The sequence below is a fragment of the Barbus barbus genome (assembly GCF_936440315.1).
Source record: "Barbus barbus genome assembly, chromosome: 31".
In the NCBI taxonomy this organism is placed as follows: Eukaryota; Metazoa; Chordata; class Actinopteri; order Cypriniformes; family Cyprinidae; genus Barbus; species Barbus barbus.
The window spans coordinates 5,617,389-5,636,022 of NC_136759.1; the positions used below are offsets into that span (position 1 = coordinate 5,617,389).

General features: G+C 39.3%; 2 protein-coding genes across 4 annotated transcripts in view; one reads left to right on the top strand and one right to left on the bottom strand.

The window, feature by feature from the left end:
* LOC306851459 (roundabout homolog 1-like) overlaps window positions 1–15,288 on the top strand; it is a 162,424-nt gene extending 147,136 nt beyond the window's left edge. Inside the window, exons 21-29 of one of the 2 annotated variants that reach the window (XM_079387705.1) lie at window positions 1,176–1,538; window positions 2,397–2,507; window positions 4,037–4,172; window positions 6,118–6,354; window positions 6,441–6,913; window positions 7,287–7,451; window positions 11,613–11,837; window positions 11,921–12,132; window positions 14,121–15,288. In XM_079387705.1, the coding sequence (XP_079243831.1) occupies window positions 1,176–1,538; window positions 2,397–2,507; window positions 4,037–4,172; window positions 6,118–6,354; window positions 6,441–6,913; window positions 7,287–7,451; window positions 11,613–11,837; window positions 11,921–12,132; window positions 14,121–14,135 (1,937 nt within the window). In that variant the 3' untranslated portion in view covers window positions 14,136–15,288. The remainder of the gene's footprint in view (window positions 1–1,175; window positions 1,539–2,396; window positions 2,508–4,036; window positions 4,173–6,117; window positions 6,355–6,440; window positions 6,914–7,286; window positions 7,452–11,612; window positions 11,838–11,920; window positions 12,133–14,120) is intronic. The other variant, XM_079387706.1, reaches the window with a different exon arrangement.
* On the bottom strand, window positions 9,845–18,275 carry LOC306851460 (uncharacterized protein). 2 transcript variants are annotated; one of them, XM_079387708.1, is made up of 7 exons: window positions 17,553–18,275; window positions 16,981–17,272; window positions 15,741–16,466; window positions 15,354–15,423; window positions 15,140–15,229; window positions 14,969–15,010; window positions 9,845–12,155 (listed from the first exon to the last, which is right to left on the bottom strand). In XM_079387708.1, exons 2-3 carry the CDS (start codon window positions 17,232–17,234, stop codon window positions 16,208–16,210), a joined length of 513 nt encoding a protein of 170 aa, XP_079243834.1. In that variant the 5' UTR covers window positions 17,235–17,272; window positions 17,553–18,275; the 3' UTR covers window positions 9,845–12,155; window positions 14,969–15,010; window positions 15,140–15,229; window positions 15,354–15,423; window positions 15,741–16,207. The 2 variants fall into 2 exon arrangements, with proteins under 2 accessions (XP_079243834.1, XP_079243833.1); XM_079387707.1 differs by lacking the exon at window positions 9,845–12,155 and having other exon boundaries at window positions 14,738–15,229.
* Window positions 18,276–18,634: the final 359 nt, after the last annotated feature.

An 18,634-nucleotide genomic window follows, 5' to 3' on the forward strand; every position in this document is an offset into this window, starting at 1 on the left:
GTTAATATACACGGTCACCCAGTTTCCACAAAGCAACTCCTAGTTTGGACAGCGGTGTCACTGTCGGTTCATTTAATTATATTTAAATGTCACCTAAAGAGCTTTTTTGTTCTCAGCTATCAGCTGGTGCGACTAAGCCGTTGGCTAAGAGTATCTGCATCCAATCCTTTTAGAAAATGTCTTTCTATTGAATTTAAGAAATTAGCTACCATATTCATGAATAGGCTTGAGGATTAGGCTTTGTGTTTGTTCAGACCATCCTCAGAAACCGTAGATGGGGCTTTTTTAACCCAAAAAGCTTGGCTTTGCCTTTGATATCCATTTATTGGGAGTGTGTTTTCACTAACACTAGATTTTATCCCTGTCGCCTTCATCAAAGCAGGAATGAAGGATAAATGTTGAGTGATTCTCACAGCATGACGTTTTAAAAGCTTGACACCCGCTTGCCTGGTGTGCCAAATACTAAAAAATCTCCAGGATATTAACCGGATCAGTACCCACAGGGCTTCTCTGGAAAGACGACTTAGTTTGTCTCATTCCATGGGATCTTTTATCATTGATACGTCAACCTTTGAAGTGCAGAGCCGTTTCTTCTTATGGAAACACGAGCCATGCTCGAAATCCATCCAATGGCAGGCCGCGGTATTTACGTGCCAAGCTTCTCGCTCAGATCCCAGGGAGGATTTGAATATTTTATGAACCGGAGAAAATTGGATCTGTCAGAGGATGGTCTTTTACAGCGTTCCTCGTTTTGGAGGCTTTTGATTCGGATGTGTTGGAACATCCTGCTTGATGAGCTGGGATGCCTTTCTCGTGGCTGCTCGGGAAACTCAAAGTGACACGCTTGGCTTGTGTCGTGGACGAGGGAGGAGGAGGAGGATCGTAGTACAGTGTCAGGGATTCTGATGAAAAGTGTTATCTTGGTGTATTAATTTCGAGAAATTTCTCGTTTCAAGTGTCCTTTTTCATTCTCGTTGGTATAAAGCTAATTGGTATATATTAAGACCAACCTAGAGTCTTCACTCCACGAGTTTCTGTAAATGTCCCCTTATTTTAAAAGCACATCAGTCTGATCAGTACATCAATACCTACAACATATGAGAAGCCAGGTTTATCCTTATATCCTAATCAGTCCTTTGGCTATCAAAATGTCTTACTCCTCTTCTATCATCCAGCCGACTGCATCGCCAACTACAGCAACCAGATGGACAACAAGGCCAGCAGCCTGCTGGCTCCTGACACGGGCCTTTATAGTGACGTGGACCTCTCCAACAAGATCAACGAGATGAAGACCTTCAACAGTCCCAACCTGAAGGACGGCCGTTTTGTGGGTCCTGGTGGTCAACCTACGCCCTACGCCACCACCCAGCTCATCCAGTCCAGCCTGGCCAACAACAACATGAACAGCAGCAGCGGCGGAAGTGCCGACATTAATGAGAAGCAGAGCTGGAAGAGCAGCCAGGGAACGCCTCAAAAACAGGCCGACATCAACACGCCACTGCAGTATAATGTCATGGAGCAAAACAAACTGAACAAGGGTGAGTTTTGTGGATTTCCTTGCGGCCCCCGAAAATTTCAGGCAGATTTATTTGAATTTGATTTTAAACACTAGTTCAAGCTCTTCAAAGAAAACCATGCCATGTTTTTCTCGGTTTACCTCAAAGGTCATCAGATTGCTGATCTTCTTGTCTTGTTGTTCTATTGTCTCCTCATATTCAGACCACAATAAAAGCGTTACACGATTTTGATTCCTGATAGCCTCCCTGGCACCTTTACATGTGGCTTTTTTTTTTTACTGTCTAACCCCTTTTTTATCCGTCATGGTTGCTCACATTGTGTATATGTGTAATTCAACTCTGTGCTCTGCTAGTAAACTTAATCCATATTTATAGCTGTTGTTTTACTGTTTGGATGGGGATGAAGGTAAAGAGTAGACTAAAGTGTCAGATGTCTCAGAACAGTGTGAAGCCAGAGATCTTAGATTACTGAACAAATAAGGGGGAATGTAACTCAAGCTCAAAGCTATCCATTATCTGCTGCTTCATATTGTGCCACTAAAAAGGTCATCGTGTTTGCTTTTTGACTCAACTTGCATGAATCTAACTGCGTGTGGGTGTGCTATTTCACACTTGGTAGACAATTGAAACCAGTCACCAACAAGTCATAACAGCTTATGACTGAAACCCTTTTGTAACCTTTTACCACTCGACTGTCTGATGTTCCACTCTGAAGCATTCTGTATTGAAGTGTCTACGCTTTTTAAGAGCTTTCATTTGTCTAGTTCACAAAATAACTTTTTTTCATTTATTCTGGTATGTTAAGGACTGGCTCATAATGCCTCACCTGTATGTGTAATAAAAAGTAAAACTCAAAATCTCTTGACTGCAATCTCTTAGACCACTATCGAGGTGAGGGGTCCGTCTTAGGCACCATCCCCTATAACCAGGCCCAGGACGTCCTCACAGGAGGAACCTACAGCAGCTCCGACAGGGGGAGCAGCACTTCTGGTAAGACATCCATCCATCTATCTATCTATCTATTAGGGGTGTAACGGTACACAAACATGATGGTTCGGTACGTACCTCAGTTTTGACGTCACAGTTCGGTATGGTAAAGCAGGAGGAAAAAAAATTTAACATATATACTTATTTTTAACTATAATAATCAACACTCAAATTTTTTAAAATTGTATGCAAACATGTAAATTGCACTCAATGCAGTTTTTAAATTAACTTCTAAATTATAGGCTACAATTTTTATTTGTTGTTGAAATATAATCATTTACTCTGTGGCTGTCATAGCTTGTTTCATAAAAGATTTATTTAAATATACATTAAAAGATTACAGGTAAAGTGAAATATAATTAGTATATAGTCTAATATTTTGCGAAATACTCTTCTGTACTTGCTGCCATTAGAACTGAGGCTTCTATACAGCGATCTGTCACTGAATAAGTGTACCGTTACACCCCTTCCAAACATCCAACCAAGTTGTCATAAAAATCTGCAATCATAATGTCTTAAACGGTTGTCCTGCAGCTTATTGCATTATTCCATTTTCCTCTCATTTCCATTATTTCAGAGCGTTTTCGTAGCTGTAAGAGCCAGTAAATCATATGCAAAACAGGACATTTACAAATCGCTCACTCATTGTTGAGAAACTCCAGGGAACAAAGAGAAACATTTGCGTCTGAACAAAAGGAGGCGATTCTTCTTCACGATTTCTGAGGTGTACGAGCACATATCTTAAATGGCAGCAACAATCTCTCTTTCAGTCCTCTTTCAGTAATGCCTTTAGTTAAAACCATGTTCCCTGCAGATTTCTAAGGTCTGCCGCATTTTCCCGGGATGTTTCTGATTTGGAGGATATCCCCCCCTCCCAATTTTTCTATTCGCCACACCGTCATTAATTACTCCGGCTTTCATCCATCCGACTCAAAGAAAGGGGGGATAATGTTGTCAGAAAGCCGGTGTTTGTTGCGGGACAAAGATAAATGAGGCCCATTCTGCGGCGTATGCAAGGCTGCCGGCGTAATGCATCGTATCTATTTTTATATTGTATTTGAAGTTCAGGTAATTAAAGAGAGGGTCTGAGTGCGTGGAGGTCCTCACAGCTCATTGGCTCTGAATTTTAATTCCTTTCTGTTAATTGGCCTCCAATGTTTCTCTTTTTAATGCTCTCTCTCTCTCTCCTCTGGGCAATGGAGAGTGCTAGTTTTGAAAAATTACAAATTTTTTGATGGAGAGAACAACGTTAATTACAAATAGAGAGATAATACGCATAAGCGTTTTACACCGCATAAATTATGGTGTGGGTGTCATTAATGTTGCTTCTCCTGAGTGTAAAAGTGCCATTTGTTTCACACATGCATCAAGTTCGCAAACAAACGAACAGAAAAAGAAATGAACCAGATCTTATTAAAGCATTTTAGTTTGCAATCAAATTAATTTTTAAGTTCAGATGGCATTGTGGGCTGGGAGTTGATATAGCTCTGTTTGTATCACGCTGAATGTGTATTTATTTATTTGCTTTACAGGAAGTCAAGGACAGAAAAAAGGTGGGCGATCAACTAAACAGATCAAACAGAACCCAATGAATTGGACCGAACTGTTGCCTCCTCCTCCGGTTAATCCTCCACCATGTCAGGAATACACCCTCGCGATGGACGACAGGTGAGATCAACACACACAGGCTTTCACTCATGGTGTGTATGCTTAGTATTAGTGCTGTCAAACGATTAATCGCGATTAGCCGTATTCCAAATTAAAAGTTTTTGTTTACATTGTAATATGCATATTTATTATGTAACATAACATAAACATAACATTTTTCTTAAATATATACATGCATGTGTTTATATTTATATATACATAATAAATATACACAGTACACACACACACATATATATATATATATATATATATATATATATATATATATATATATATATATATATATATAGGGGTGGCACGGTACACAGATGTCACGGTTCGGTACGTACCTCGGTTCGGGGGTCACGGTTCGATACAATTTCGGTACAACAGGGAAAAAAAGACATCTACTTTGCTCAGTTTCTTTTATTTTGATGTGAAAATGCTAAATATTATTACATGTTATATATATAAAATCTGTTTTGTTTTCATTGTGAGTGTACACAAATAAAAGCAGACCTTTAACTACAAGCAACAGCACAAATAAAAATACAATAGAGTAAAGATACAAATAAAATAATCAGTGATTTTCAGGGGGGTTTTTAGGTACAGAAATTGAAGTACGATTAAAGTAATCAAAGGTAAAACAGCATTGCATATTTGACTGTATACATTAAAGATTACTCTTTATTAAAGTTACAAAAGCGATTCAATCAAGAGCAGTGAGTGATTTCTTTGTTGTTGCTGTTTATTTAATATTAACTGTCACTTTAAGAGAAAGCACTGATACTGTACGCCCAGCCGGCTATGTCTGCTATAGGATACTTACCAAGACGGGCATTTTGACAGAATTTTGTGTGAATTTATCCATTAAAACACAATACTTCAGAGAGAGCTTCATATTTGCGCGCGTTCTGAGGCGCAGGTTTGTGCACTTCTGATGAGCGCACGCACAAATCTTCTCACTGCGCGCGCGAGCTCGCGTCCTCTGGCTCTTAAATATTTGAGCTGGCAAAGCTTACATGACTTTAGTCTAAACACCGATATCAACGTGTGCTGTTCAGGTCTCACCTGTGCGCGCGCTATCAGCACCCGGGTGATGACGGAATAAATGCTCATATTCCAGCATACGGCACTCGCATTGAACAAGAGTGAATGATTTGTCCCCCTTTTTTTTTTTTTTTTTCTCATCGCTGTTGTTATAATGTACTGGGAAGCCAGAATGCGCATCCATTAACAGAAACATACATTAGCCGAACCCTATTTGTTTTACGTGTTATTTATAACAAACCACATGCGTTGTCAGAATTCAGTTGAACCGCGGTCCTAGCGCGTGCCGAACCGTGTGTGGAGAACCGTGCGGTTCGGTTTTTTTCCGCGAACCGTGCCACCCCTAATATATATATATATATATATATATATATATATATACAAATAATGTAAACAAAAACATTTATTTTGGATGCAGTTAATCGCGATTAATAGTTTGATAGCACTACTTATGCACATCTATTAGGAATAACATTCATAGTTTATGTACTTCATATTTTTTAAACATTATAATATTTACATACAGCATTTTAATTGTGTATATATATATGTGTATAATAAACATTAAAAATAAGTTATTTATAAATCAACAAAATATATAATACAAATCATTATAATAATTATTATTTTAAAATAACCTAATTAACTATTAATATTCCTTATATGTATACATAACTTTAATCAAATAAATGAACTAAATATTAAAACAATAAAACGTATAAAACAATATTTTTTAAATAACATGAATATATAAATTTATAATAAAGACATTTGTCAGACATTTTGTACAGCAACTTCCAAAAAGTCTTTAACATTAAATACACGATTACACAACATATGCAAATGAGAAACTCAAGATTGCAAGATGGTTCCAAAAAGTTTTTCAAGTGATCATGTTTTTTGGTTTTCTCTTCAGTTATGACACAGACCTGCAGTGCCCTTTGCCGCCGTCTCGTATGTATCTGCAACCTGACGAGCTAGAAGAGGAGGAAGAGGTGGAGTTAGAGCGCGGACCTACACCGCCCATACGGGGAGCAGCTTCCTCACCGGCTGCCGTGTCCTACAGTCACCAGTCCACCGCGACCCTTACCCCGTCCCCTCAGGAGGAGATGCAGCCCATGCTGCACGATAACCCTGACCTACACGAGCGCAGGTACGCTAGCTGCAACAGCTTGACAGTGCTTTTCTTTTTAACCCATTTACAGTTTGATACAATTGGCGTCTGTCGTTCTCCATTAGGAGACTCTTGGTGAGCCCACCTCCTCCTCCACGCCCCCTCTCCCCTCCGCACACTTACGGCTACATCTCCAGCCCCCTGGGTCTGGACACGGATGGGCTGGAGGAAGAAGAGGACGAGGAAGAGGGTGACGAGATGGATGCAGAGGTGGCTCGAGTCCACCAGCTCCACACCCACCCTCACCAGCAGCACTTGCCCCAGCAGAGGGCTCTCCTGCGGGGCCTGGAACAGACCCCGGCCTCCAGCACCTGTGACCTGGAGAGCTCTGTAACCGGGTCTATGATCAACGGCTGGGGCTCGGCTTCAGAGGAGGACAACGCCTCGTCGGGTCGTTCCAGTGCCGTCAGCTCATCAGATGGATCTTTCTTTACCGATGCTGATTTTGCGCAGGCCGTGGCAGCTGCGGCCGAATATTCTGGTTTACGAGTAGCAAAGCATCCTGGGAAAGGCCACCATCAGCTTCCAGTGTCTGGAGGTACTGGAACGTGTATATGCTTTCTTAATAAATATCCCGAATGTTATTATGCATAATTAAAACAGGCCTAATAATGTGCATAATAAAAACAGACCTACTTCTAAAATCCATTTTTATGGACAAACTCGAGCCCAGCCTACATTATTTTCTAGACTATTCTGTTTCATTTGGAGATATTCCACAATGTGGAAGATGTGGACGTGTCCTGCCAAAACCTCCTAATATTTGTTTATTAATTTAAATGATAATGTTTTAAATGGAGACACTAACTGTAATGCTATACATCCAACAGCGGCTAAATTAATTTGTAGTCAATTCTGCGGCCTTTAATAGAGCTGAACTAAGCAAACCCTCTTGTCCTCTAATTTGCCAGCAGCACGGAAATACCAAAACCTCCCTGCGGGACACCGTCCAGGCAGCCCAGTGTCCACAGACAGTAACGTTAGCGCAGCCCCAGGTCAGAGGAGGCCCCTAAAGAGGCAAAAACAACATCCAGCTGCTCAGACAGGCTACCAGCGTCGAGAGGTCTACACAGAGGGTACGTCCATGCACAATTCTGCTTTCTGTCATGAATCATGAATACTAAATACTTGTAGTACTCATTACTTTTTTTCTTAAGAAAAAATAATTAAAATATATAATAAAAAAGATAAAATACTACAAAAATATATATAATAAAAAAGATAAAATACTACAAAAATATATATATAAAAAAAAATTCATTACAATATTTTTTATCATTTGTATTCATTATTATTATTATTGTTGTTAATATTAATATGTATTAAAATTAAAACAAATTGTAAATATTGTCATTTACACTATAGTTACAATATTTTAAAGAAAATAATAATAGCTTTTTTATCATAAAACGATTACAAATTTATAATATACTTTATACTATTTTATTCAAATATTATGAAATGTATAATATCATTTACAGTATTTGTGACATGTTTTTTATTTCTTAATTGAATAGTATAATATAATTTATATATATATATATATATATATATAAAATGTGTGTTTTTTTAATGACTATGCTATGAACATAACGATTCAGTGCGCAAACAGCTGATCTGAATGATTTTAGACTAGTTCAAACCGATAACTTGTAAGTAAGTGTGACACTGATGTGTTTTTGACCAGTTCAACGAACAGATTCATTTTGTTCACACATCGACACATTGTTCACACAACCCTTGTGATCCATTCAAAATGGTGGTCATGTATTCATATAAATATTGATTTAACCTAAAATGTTGAAGTTGATTAAAAAGTCCATGGATGCTATGCATCAACTATAAAACAACATGCATCGTCCAAACATTTAAGATACACGTATATGGAGCAGGATCATAAAGAGCGAGGGGGATGGAGGGGTCAGTTCAGTGGGACGACGGAGTCCACCTACAGTGTGTCATAAGCGACCACTCCTGCTTCAGTCTCTAATGAAATTGCAGCAGGTGCCAGAGCTTCACTGAAGAACTCTCCGAAGGCTTCAGAAAGGTCACATTATGTGTGTGATGCATGTGGAACTGCGAAAGGAAGTCCTCACAAACGCATCCAAACTTTATGCTCGCATTCGTGCGAGTGTGTGTTTGTGCACACAGTCTCATCTGCTGCGTCTCATCATTGAGTCAGTTGTCCTTGTGTGTTGACACTAAGATTTAATATCAGACGCACACAGGCCTTGGTCGGCTCTATCAGATCAACTAGCCCCTCTCATCTGTCCTTCACTCCCTCCCTTCACTGTAATCTCTTCCTCCCCCTCTTCTAATCTCCTCCGCTCCCTCCCTCTCTCGTCTTTGTTCGCTGTTGGCCGCTGAAGAGACCCAGATTGATCAGTCTGTGTCAGCTCAAGTTTCTGTTGAATGTGTGATTTGATTTGATAGGCCTTCGTCGAGTTACGCTGTGTGGGAGGGTTAAATACAGGGTTTCGCACGGAAAAGAAGAAGGTTGTCGTTTGAATGCGCTTCACACAAACACACTCAAAACTAAATGATCTGAAACACAGATTGCCTACCAACCCCCCAAATACCACGCGTCAAACACGCACTCCCCCCGCCTCTGTTAATTTTGCTCTTGTTTGCTCAGTGCTTTGGGTGACACCAGGCTTATTATCTCGTCCTCCTCCAACTCCTCTCCAGAAGGCCCTGTTAACCTTTCATCTGCCTCCACTTCTGTCTGGAGAGAAAAGAGCCAGTCTTTTCCAGACGTTCTTCTCTCTTTGTCTTAGTTTCCTCCTTTAGAGTGTTTCTATTAGAAGTTTGTTTTCAGATTTCAAGAAAAGTTTTCTACAGGAATGCTGAAGGATATCTTTGGTTATCAAACGTTTTGAAGCAAATATGAGTTAGAGAATTTGCAAAGCGGCTGAAAAGTAACTGAATAATATATGCAAGCTGAATAAATTTCCACGACTGGAGATTGCTGTAACCCGCAGACTAAAAAACAACCCGCAGCAACATTCTGCAGGAAAACCAAAGACTTGGCAATGCTGGTTGATTAACAACAGTTCTGTTTCTTTTCACTGCAGCCAGGCAAAATAAAACTTTAGAAATAGGTTTTATGTCCCTGTTTGTATAGTGTATGTTACACAATTAATAGTAATAATAAAAATAAACAATATCAACATTTATAAATTAAATCTAAAAGTAAATTAAATAATTTATAATAATTTAGGAAAATGATGCCATCAATTAATTTAATAATTAATTAAATTAAATAATTAATGATTTATGAAAAAAAACAATGTTAAATTGATACCAAAATTATAATTTACATTGTCAAAATATTTATTAAGAAATAATAATAATGTAAAAAATTACAAATGTATAATATAATACTGTTTGAATTCTGTGTGTTTGTTAAGCAGTTTGAGTTGATTTCTAACATCGTCAAAAGTTTGGGGTTGGAAAGGTTTTTTTTTTTAAATAAGAGTTCTGCTCACCAAGGCTGCATTTATTCGAGCAAAAACAGCAATATTGTGTAATAGCATTAAAGTTTAAAAGATCTATTTTCAGATTTTAAAATGTAATTTATTCATGTGATCCAAAGCTGAATTTTCAGCATCATTACTCTAGTCTTCAGTGTCACATGATCCTTCAGAAATAATTCTAATTTGCTTAAGGAATACTACTTATCAATAATTGATATTCTTTGATGAATAGAAAGAGCATCATTTTGCAGCACAACTCTTGAATTTGAAACATCATAAATGACTTTACTATCACATGTAATCAATTCAATGTATTCTTGTTGATCAAAAGTATTCATGTCTTTAAAAAAAGTCTTACTGACACCAAACTTTTGAATGCAAAAAAAGCACCCATAAGCACTAAACATCAATCATTCTTACCACATCTAAGCAAGAAAGGACGTGTTTTACACTACTAGTAATTTCACAGCAGTGCAGGCACTATTCACACAAATAAGGACAGCAGCGCTAGCAGAGAGAGAGCCCTCCCTCGTCCACCCCTCTCGTAAATCTAACAGCTCTCTTCTGCTCCTGTGAAATGCGGCCCTTCTCTCTCACCCTGGCATCGATCCGCCACCTGACTACCGCAAGACACCACAGGCCTTATAAAAACCATCCACGTCCACCATCCACTGACCCTTCTCGTATTTTGCTGAGTGTCAGAGCAGTGATGAAGCTGCGCTAAGCTCTCCTGGACAAAACGAAACACGCGCTCTGTGAAGACGTCTGGTGTGCTCTGACCTTGTACGGGTAAAAATGTTGACGCAGCACCCGAGCACCATTTTAGCACTTTTTAAACTTGTCAACAAGAGTCTAGTGACGCTATGTTTGCGTAATACGGGTGTATTTGTGAGTCTGGCACCTATTGGGATGTCATTTCAGATGCATGTTGATTTGAAATTGAATCAGGTTTCAGCGTCTTTGGCACAAGTTTACGAGATCCGTCACGCACAGAGCTCGGACAACTTTTTTAGCCAATGCTATTTAACAAGGACGGCAATTGTAAACAACCCTGAATAACTGGCACGGGAAGCGTGGAGACAACCAGTGACAGTGATGAACCGTCATTCACAGTTTCTCAACTGACTAGCGCCGTGGTGGGAAAGAGCTCCAGCGTGCAGCTGTTGGGAGGGTTGCGACGCAACAGCACAGCTGTGTTTCCATGGCACCTTCCGGGTGCCAGACAAATGAGTTCTGGTGTCAATTAGCTGAACGTCTGCTTCTGAAGGACACTAGCATGTGTGAATATCCACCTTATTTTGCAACACGGAAGTAAGCTATTTTCTGTAAATGTGCGAGACGTCTGATTTATTAGCTGTCCCCCAAGAATTTCTCAGTACACACATACAAACCACACTCTGATATCCATATAAATAAACCTACATGATTATAATTACATAACTTCAATTCAGTTGGCCTTTTTTCCAGCTGAAGTAGAAAACAGGAAAAAAGTATTTGCTCCATACACCAAACCTGAGAAAGCGGTGCCATCAGGTGGAACAAAGTAGTTTAAAAATAGTACATTCTTGCCAACTAAATGAACGCCTTACTTACCTAAGAATGCATAATTTTATGCTTTATCATTTATTTATTTTTTTAGTATTTAACTATTTTTGTACCAGATTTAAGGCTAAAAATTAAAAATAAGGTGGATGGCGAGCTATAATGTCAAACATAAAACATTCACACAGAATATATGCTTTTCCTATTGTTTTCTCACAGATCTCCCCCCTCCTCCAATTCCTCCTCCAGCCATGCTGAAGTCTCCAACACACCCGGCCAAAACCATCCCGGAGGGCCCACGGGGGGCTATGTCGCCCAGATCCAGTTCTGCTGATGGCAAGGACAAGCGAACGGGTTCGGGCCAGGATGTACAGAAGGGTCAGAGGACGGGGAAAAGCAGCAAACAAGATGCCGGTGCAGGCCATAAGAGCCGTCAGCACCCAGGTACTGCGCTACAGTTCTGTTTTCTCATGTTAAATACTATGGTAAATAATGCTTAAGTCACCTACCTCTCATGTCTCTTTCAGGATCAGAGGACATCCTACCTTATAGTCGCCCATCTTTCCCAGCCGTCCACACTCCTCGTGGAGAAAGAGACCCCAGCTCCTCCAGTTCATTGTCCTCTCGAGGGTCCGGTGGACGGCGGCGAGGTGAAGGGGCTCCGGGGGCCCGCCGAAACCCTGCAGATATTGGGCTAAACACCATAGGAGCCTTCCAGACAGGAGGGGAGGAGCTTGAGGTGCGTCCTCACTTCTAACATACCTGAATATGGAAGGAATACGTGATTCTGATTGGTCAATAGCAATTGGTGGTCAACCATATTTATATTGGACAAAATGCAAACCAGAGCACAGTTATTTTGCAAAAGTGACTGTGACTAGTGTTGTTAATGTTACGTTATTTTAGTTTGTTGCCAAAGCAACATTTCCAATTTCCATTCAAGTAGTTAAATGGGAAAAAAAATTAACACTGAAATAAAAAATAAATATTAGATGGAAAAACTTTACCTGAAATAATAAATATTGCTTTGCAACTAACTGAAATGTGTTTAAGCAATAAAATAAAAAATTAGTCAAAAGATTAAAAGCTAAAAAACGCTTGATAAAATTAAAACTGAAATAAAAAAAGATAACAAAAAGAACTGACAAAAGGCTAAAAAAAAAAAAAAAAAAAAATTAAATTACAAAAGCACATCAAATTACAAAAACTGAAAAAAGGAAAAATTGACAAAAGTGAATTCAAAACACTGTAATAGTATAGAAATATTAGTAAAATAACACTGGTATTACTGTGCTCTTTGGATGGTACATATTTATTGTTTTTAGGGCTGCCCCCTAATAGTCGCCTAACCATTAGTAGACCAAAATTTTATTAGTCGCAGAAAAAAATAAAAATCCACATTGGCGAAGGGCTGGTCTATGTGGTAATATAGTACATTGGGCAGGGCATCCAAACGCTCGCCTATCATTCATCGACCTCAAACATGGCTTATCATCTGAAATATGTTAGTAGGAGCAACTTTACATGGCCGCTCAATCTGATGTTAACCTAGAAAATGTGCGCTATAGTGTCTATGTGGAGTGTGGAAGCTGAACAGCAGCGCGCTCACTGCAGGACAGATGGAGGCGTCCGTGTACTCACTAAAGGTCTCTGCACACTCAGTCCGAAATTTTCGCATGCATTTTTTCGCATTCGCAATCTTAAAAATTCGTCATGCACAGAGACCTTGCACACTGAGTCCGATGCGTTTTAATTAATCCGTTGCGAAAAAATTCGCAAAACTATACAAAATGTCTTTAAGTAGTGAGGATGATTTTGTTGTCCTCTCTCTTTTTAAAAAAAGAAAAAGGAAATATTGGGTCCATCCAATCCTTAGATTGCGCAGAGAGGAAGGTTCCACCTCTTTATCAAAGAGCTGCGGGATTATCTCGAGAGATTCAAAGTTTATTTCAGGATGTCAATGCCTCAGTTTGATACTTTGCTAGCGATACTGAATCCACATAATAAAAAGACCACCAATTTCCATGAACCAATTTATCCTGAACAGAGACTGTCTGAGGTATGGACACACACACACACACACACACACACACACCGAACTGCGGCATCGGAAAGGTGCGCGCCAGGCATAAAAAAATAGGCTACAGCAGTTCTTTATGACAAACAAATTGCGGAATACAGAATATAAAGTCTGCTGTGCTGCAAGACGAAGTGTATTAATTTATTTTGGCTTTCGCTTGTACGGTGGCTCTGAATTGTCAAAACACCTTCTCAAAGCATCTCAAAATGCAAATACGGATGCGAATAACGCAAAAAAATCGAACCCGATCCGAATTTTTTTTTTGACGGACGAAAATTTCGGAGGCAGTGTGCAAACGTGATTGACAAAACGTGAGGTCGTATTTATTTTTCAACGTGCGAAAATTTCGGACGAAAAATTCGGACTGTGTGCAATGGCCTTTACTCTTGGCATTTTTGCTCATACAGATAAGAGCAGTGCATCTTTCGAATCTGTAAAGACTTTACGTTTATTTGTGTGCACTCACAATAACAACAAAACATGGCACTTTTGTAAAATAAAGAAAGCAACAGGATGCGCTTTCTGCCATTTTCTTGCCATTTCTTGATCGCAAAACTGTGTGTATTTGATCAAATCTTTAGTCGAGGGCAGCCCTAATTGTTTCCTTGTATGATGTTTGCTATAATGCTTCAAACTTTTCTTTTCAGATGGTGGAGAGCTGAAGATAAAAAATATGGCTGTTTAAAGTTCCTCAGCAACCATCTTCAGCGCAGTTTGACCATCTCGGCGGTATCTTTTACTGAAAACTACCGACCCAGAGTCACGTTTGAAAAACTGACCAACCATTCTTCATTTATTTACCTTAATTTTCAATGTGCATTTAAAGAAGAAAAAAGACAGAAGAAAACAAAAAACAAAAAAGAATGGTGCATTTGAGTGGGGCTAAAGCAGTTTTGTTTTGATTCCAATGCAATATGATGCGCTCGTTAGCTCCTGAAAGCGATTATGGCTTTGTTCACCTTGGCGAGAAAGCTGTCAGTCAGCTGTTACTGTAATGAAACTCCAGGCACAAAGGGACTGACTGACATGTACATACACGTGTATACATATCTAACTGTGTTTTATAATCCATTGTGGTACATTAAATTTGTCTTCCTTGGCTTATTTGAATAATTTTAAAATTACGCCAGTTAATATAATTTTTTTTATAGCCGCCATCCTGGTTGTAAATTGTCATAGTGTTTAAACTGCCCCAGGAAAAGTGCCACATTTTGAGAGTTATTTGTTCGTTTTTGTTTTTTGTAATGCACTGTTATTCTTTTTTGTCATTGTCGATGTTTGTTGTTCTATGTTTGACTTTGGTTTTAAAAGCACAATCACTAAACTTTATTTTGAACCATGTTATTGATTAACCTTTTTGTCTTACGCGAGGGGAGCGCGGACGGTACGACAAAAGGCCTTGTTAAACCTGTTGATGTAGGGTTATGAGAAAAGAAAAAAGGATAAGCTGTTTACAAACGAGTGAATGAATGGAAACGAATCCCTGCATCCTTACCTTTGGTGTCTTTTCCAGATTCTCATTCCAGCTCTAGACATCCTGCAAAAATGAAAGAAAGAAATATACAGGAATTAATGCAGGGATGTTATGTTTACGAAAGTATTGCTCCACCTGTGCACTTTCGTTATTAAAAAAGAAAACATTTTTCGATTCACATATGCACTTAACAGGAAGTGGGGGTCGGTTTGAGAATCTGGGGTGTTTGTGATTGGCTGGCCGAGGACCTGTCTCTCATGGGTTGGCTGCGTTGGTCACGATCTAAAAGGGGTGAGGGTGTGAGTGTTAATTCATTTGACATCTGCAAGCATTTGTTTCTTAAAACAAAAAAAGCATATAAAAAAAATGAAGAAAAAAAAAATAAAATCAAAATACTGAAACTGACCTGCTTGTTTTGTGATTCATCCACTCTGATACATTTTGTGACGCTTGAACCCATCACCTAGGACACAAACCTATTTAAAAAAAAATAAATAAATCAGAATTAACTTTATTGACCAAGTATGTTTACACATACAAGGAATTTGTTGTAGTGACAGAAGCTTCACAGAGTAACAGAAAGACAGCAACAGGACAGGACACAGATAATAAAAGAATAATGTACAAATAGGCAATGCACAAAGCAGCAAAAACACAATATAATATAGACAACTATGTATGTACAGGTCAAGTATGTGCAAATTAGAAAATAAAAATAAAATAAGTGAGTGTGGTGAATGGATAATGTATTATAGTTCCACATTTATTATTGAGTGTTCATGAGATGGATTACCTGAGGGAAGAAACTGTTCCTGCGTCTGGTCGTTCTGGTGCACAGAGCTCTGTAGCGTCGACCAGACGGTAACAGTTCAAAGAGGTTGTGTGCTGGATGTGAGGGGTCCAAAGTGATTTTGCCAGCCCTTTTGCTCACTCTGGATGAGTACAGTTCTTGGAGAGTGGGGAGGGTTGTACCAATGATACGCTCAGCAGTACAGACTACCCTCTGTAGTCTTCTGAGGTCAGATTTGGTAGCTGAGCTGAACCAGACAGTTATTGAGGTGCAGAGAATGGATTCGATGATGGCAGAGTAGAACTGTTTCAGCAGCTCCTGTGGCAGGTTGAACTTCCTCAGCTGGCAAATAAAGTACAACCTCTGCTGGGCCTTCCTGACAATGGAGTCAATGTGAATATCCCACTTCAGGTCCTGAGAGATGGTGGTGCCCAGAAATCTGAATGACTCCACTGCAGTCACAGTGCTGTTCATGATGGTGAGTGGGGGGAGTGCAGGGGGTTTCTCCTGAAGTCCACGATCATCTCCACAGTTTTGAGCGTGTTAAGCTCCAGGTTGTTAAGACTGCACCAGACAGCCAGCTCCTTAACCTCCTGTCTGTAAGCAGACTCGTCACCGTCCTGGATGAGGCCGATCAGTGTGGTGTCGTCTGCAAACTTCAGGAGCTTGACAGAGGGGTCTTTAGATGTGCAGTCATTGGTGTAGAGCAGGGGGTGCCCAAACTTTTTCCTATGAAGGGCCAAAAATCAAACTTGATTGAGGGCCGTGGGCCACAAGTAAATTTTACATCATAAATCAAACTGTATTACATTAAAGTTGCTATGGGTTTATTTATTTCATAATATTTAAAATAAATATAAAACAACTTTAATCTGATTAACTAATGCAGTTTTATTTGTAAAGTTTTGCATTTTAATGAACTTATTACAATAAAACCAACAATCCCCAAGTGTTCAATGTACAATACAGTTCAATGCCAAACACACAAGCAATAATAAAACCATGTGGTTGCAATGTCAGTGACCTAATGAGAGATATGAAGCTGGTCCTTATTTTTCAAACGTTTTTCAACATTGGGCTGTAGCTGACTTACAAAGACAAGATATTATGTAGGTGAGAGTCAGTTATTTTGCATCTGAGTTTACTCTTGTTCAAGTTCATCAGACTGAAAGTCTGCTCGCAGAGGTAGGTACTGCCAAACAGAGACAGCATCACTTGTGCCTGCTTACACATCTTTGGGTACCTGTTTGCTGGGACACATTTGTAGAAGTCTGTCAAGGGAAGGGATGTGAACTTGTGTTTCAGTTCTGAATCACACTGAAGCTCAATTAGTTCCATCTGAAGATCATCTCTGACTGCATCCACACTGATGGTGAAGGGTTGAGCAAACAACTCAAAGACAGCAGTGTTGTGTCTGAAGTCCTCAAAGCGACTGTCAAACTCCTGGATAAGGTTGCTGAGAACTGCTTCATACCCATGGACCTTCTCTTTCACCATGCCTACCTCTCAAAGACAGGGAAAACGGGCTAAATTTCCTGCATGTGGGATGAGAAACAGAAAGAACAGTGTGAGACTGGGACAGGCATGTAAAACAGACGGAGAAAAAATAGAATAAATAACTGAAAAAAGAAGGAAATTATTATTTCATGACAATTTAAGAAACTAGCAAATTTTATCAGCTTGATGTACAACAAAAATACAAATGCTGACATGACTGAATATAAATGTAAACTTCACATATAATTCTAAATATAATTAATAATAATTATAATTGCACAAAATATCCTGAATATTATAAATGTAAATGTTAGTTACCTGCTGAGAGATGTCTTCTGAGCTGCAGTAGTTTTTGTTTGAAGGCTCTGACGTGATCAAAAAGCTGGGTGATAATCTGGTCCTTTCCCTGGAGCTGAACATTCAAAATATTGAGCATCTCTGTTACATCCACAAGGAAAGCCAGGTCAGAGAGCCATTTCTTATCAGTGGGCACTTGAATATTACCATCCTTGCTTTGCTGAAAAACTCTCATCACGCAGATCAAAAATGTGTTGTGGTGTGTTGTACCTCCTGGTGGTACAACACATCACCATATTGCGCATCCATCTCATCCATCAGTGTCTTGAACTGTCGGTGAGAAAGCGCCTTGGAGCGTATATTGTTGACAATTTTGACGACGTCACGCATCACATCCACAAGCCCGACAGATTAAGCACATAGTTGTTCTTGATGTAAAATGCAGTGGTACTTAACAACTTTTCCTCCACATTCACTGACTTTCTGAGACACAAATGTAGCAAGGCCAGATTTCCTCCCTACCGCTCCGTCAGTTATAATGCCGGCCATCTTCTCCCACTTTAATTCATTTTTTTCCCAACACTCTCTCAACAGCAAAAAAGAGATTTTCTCCTTTAGTAGAACCAGAAAGGGTCTCAATGCCAGCCAGATCTTCTGTCACATCAAAAGTTTAATTTACTCCACGCAAAAATACCAACAGCTGTGCAGAATCGGATATGTCGGTGTTCTCGTCGCAGGAAATGTGTCGTCACAGCGGCAATGCATTCTGGGAATTTAGGTAACGGGAGCTACCGCGGAGACTGGATAATATAGTGAATATAGACGTTGATATTATTTAATGTTTCTATTATTCTATTTAAGATCGCGTTGGAGTGGTTAAGGCTCTTGTTACATCATTTGCCATAGCCCTTTGCACAGCCGGTGTGAAAAACGTGCTTTTTTCATCCTTAGAAAGCTGAAAGAGCAGAGGTATTTCCTGCAGACATTAATAGATGCCATAAATTAGCCCTTATCGGTGTCTGCATGAAATACCTCTGCTTTTGATTAACGCTGTTGATACAGTAAGCCTTAAATCATTCAACACGATCTTAAGTTGAATCACA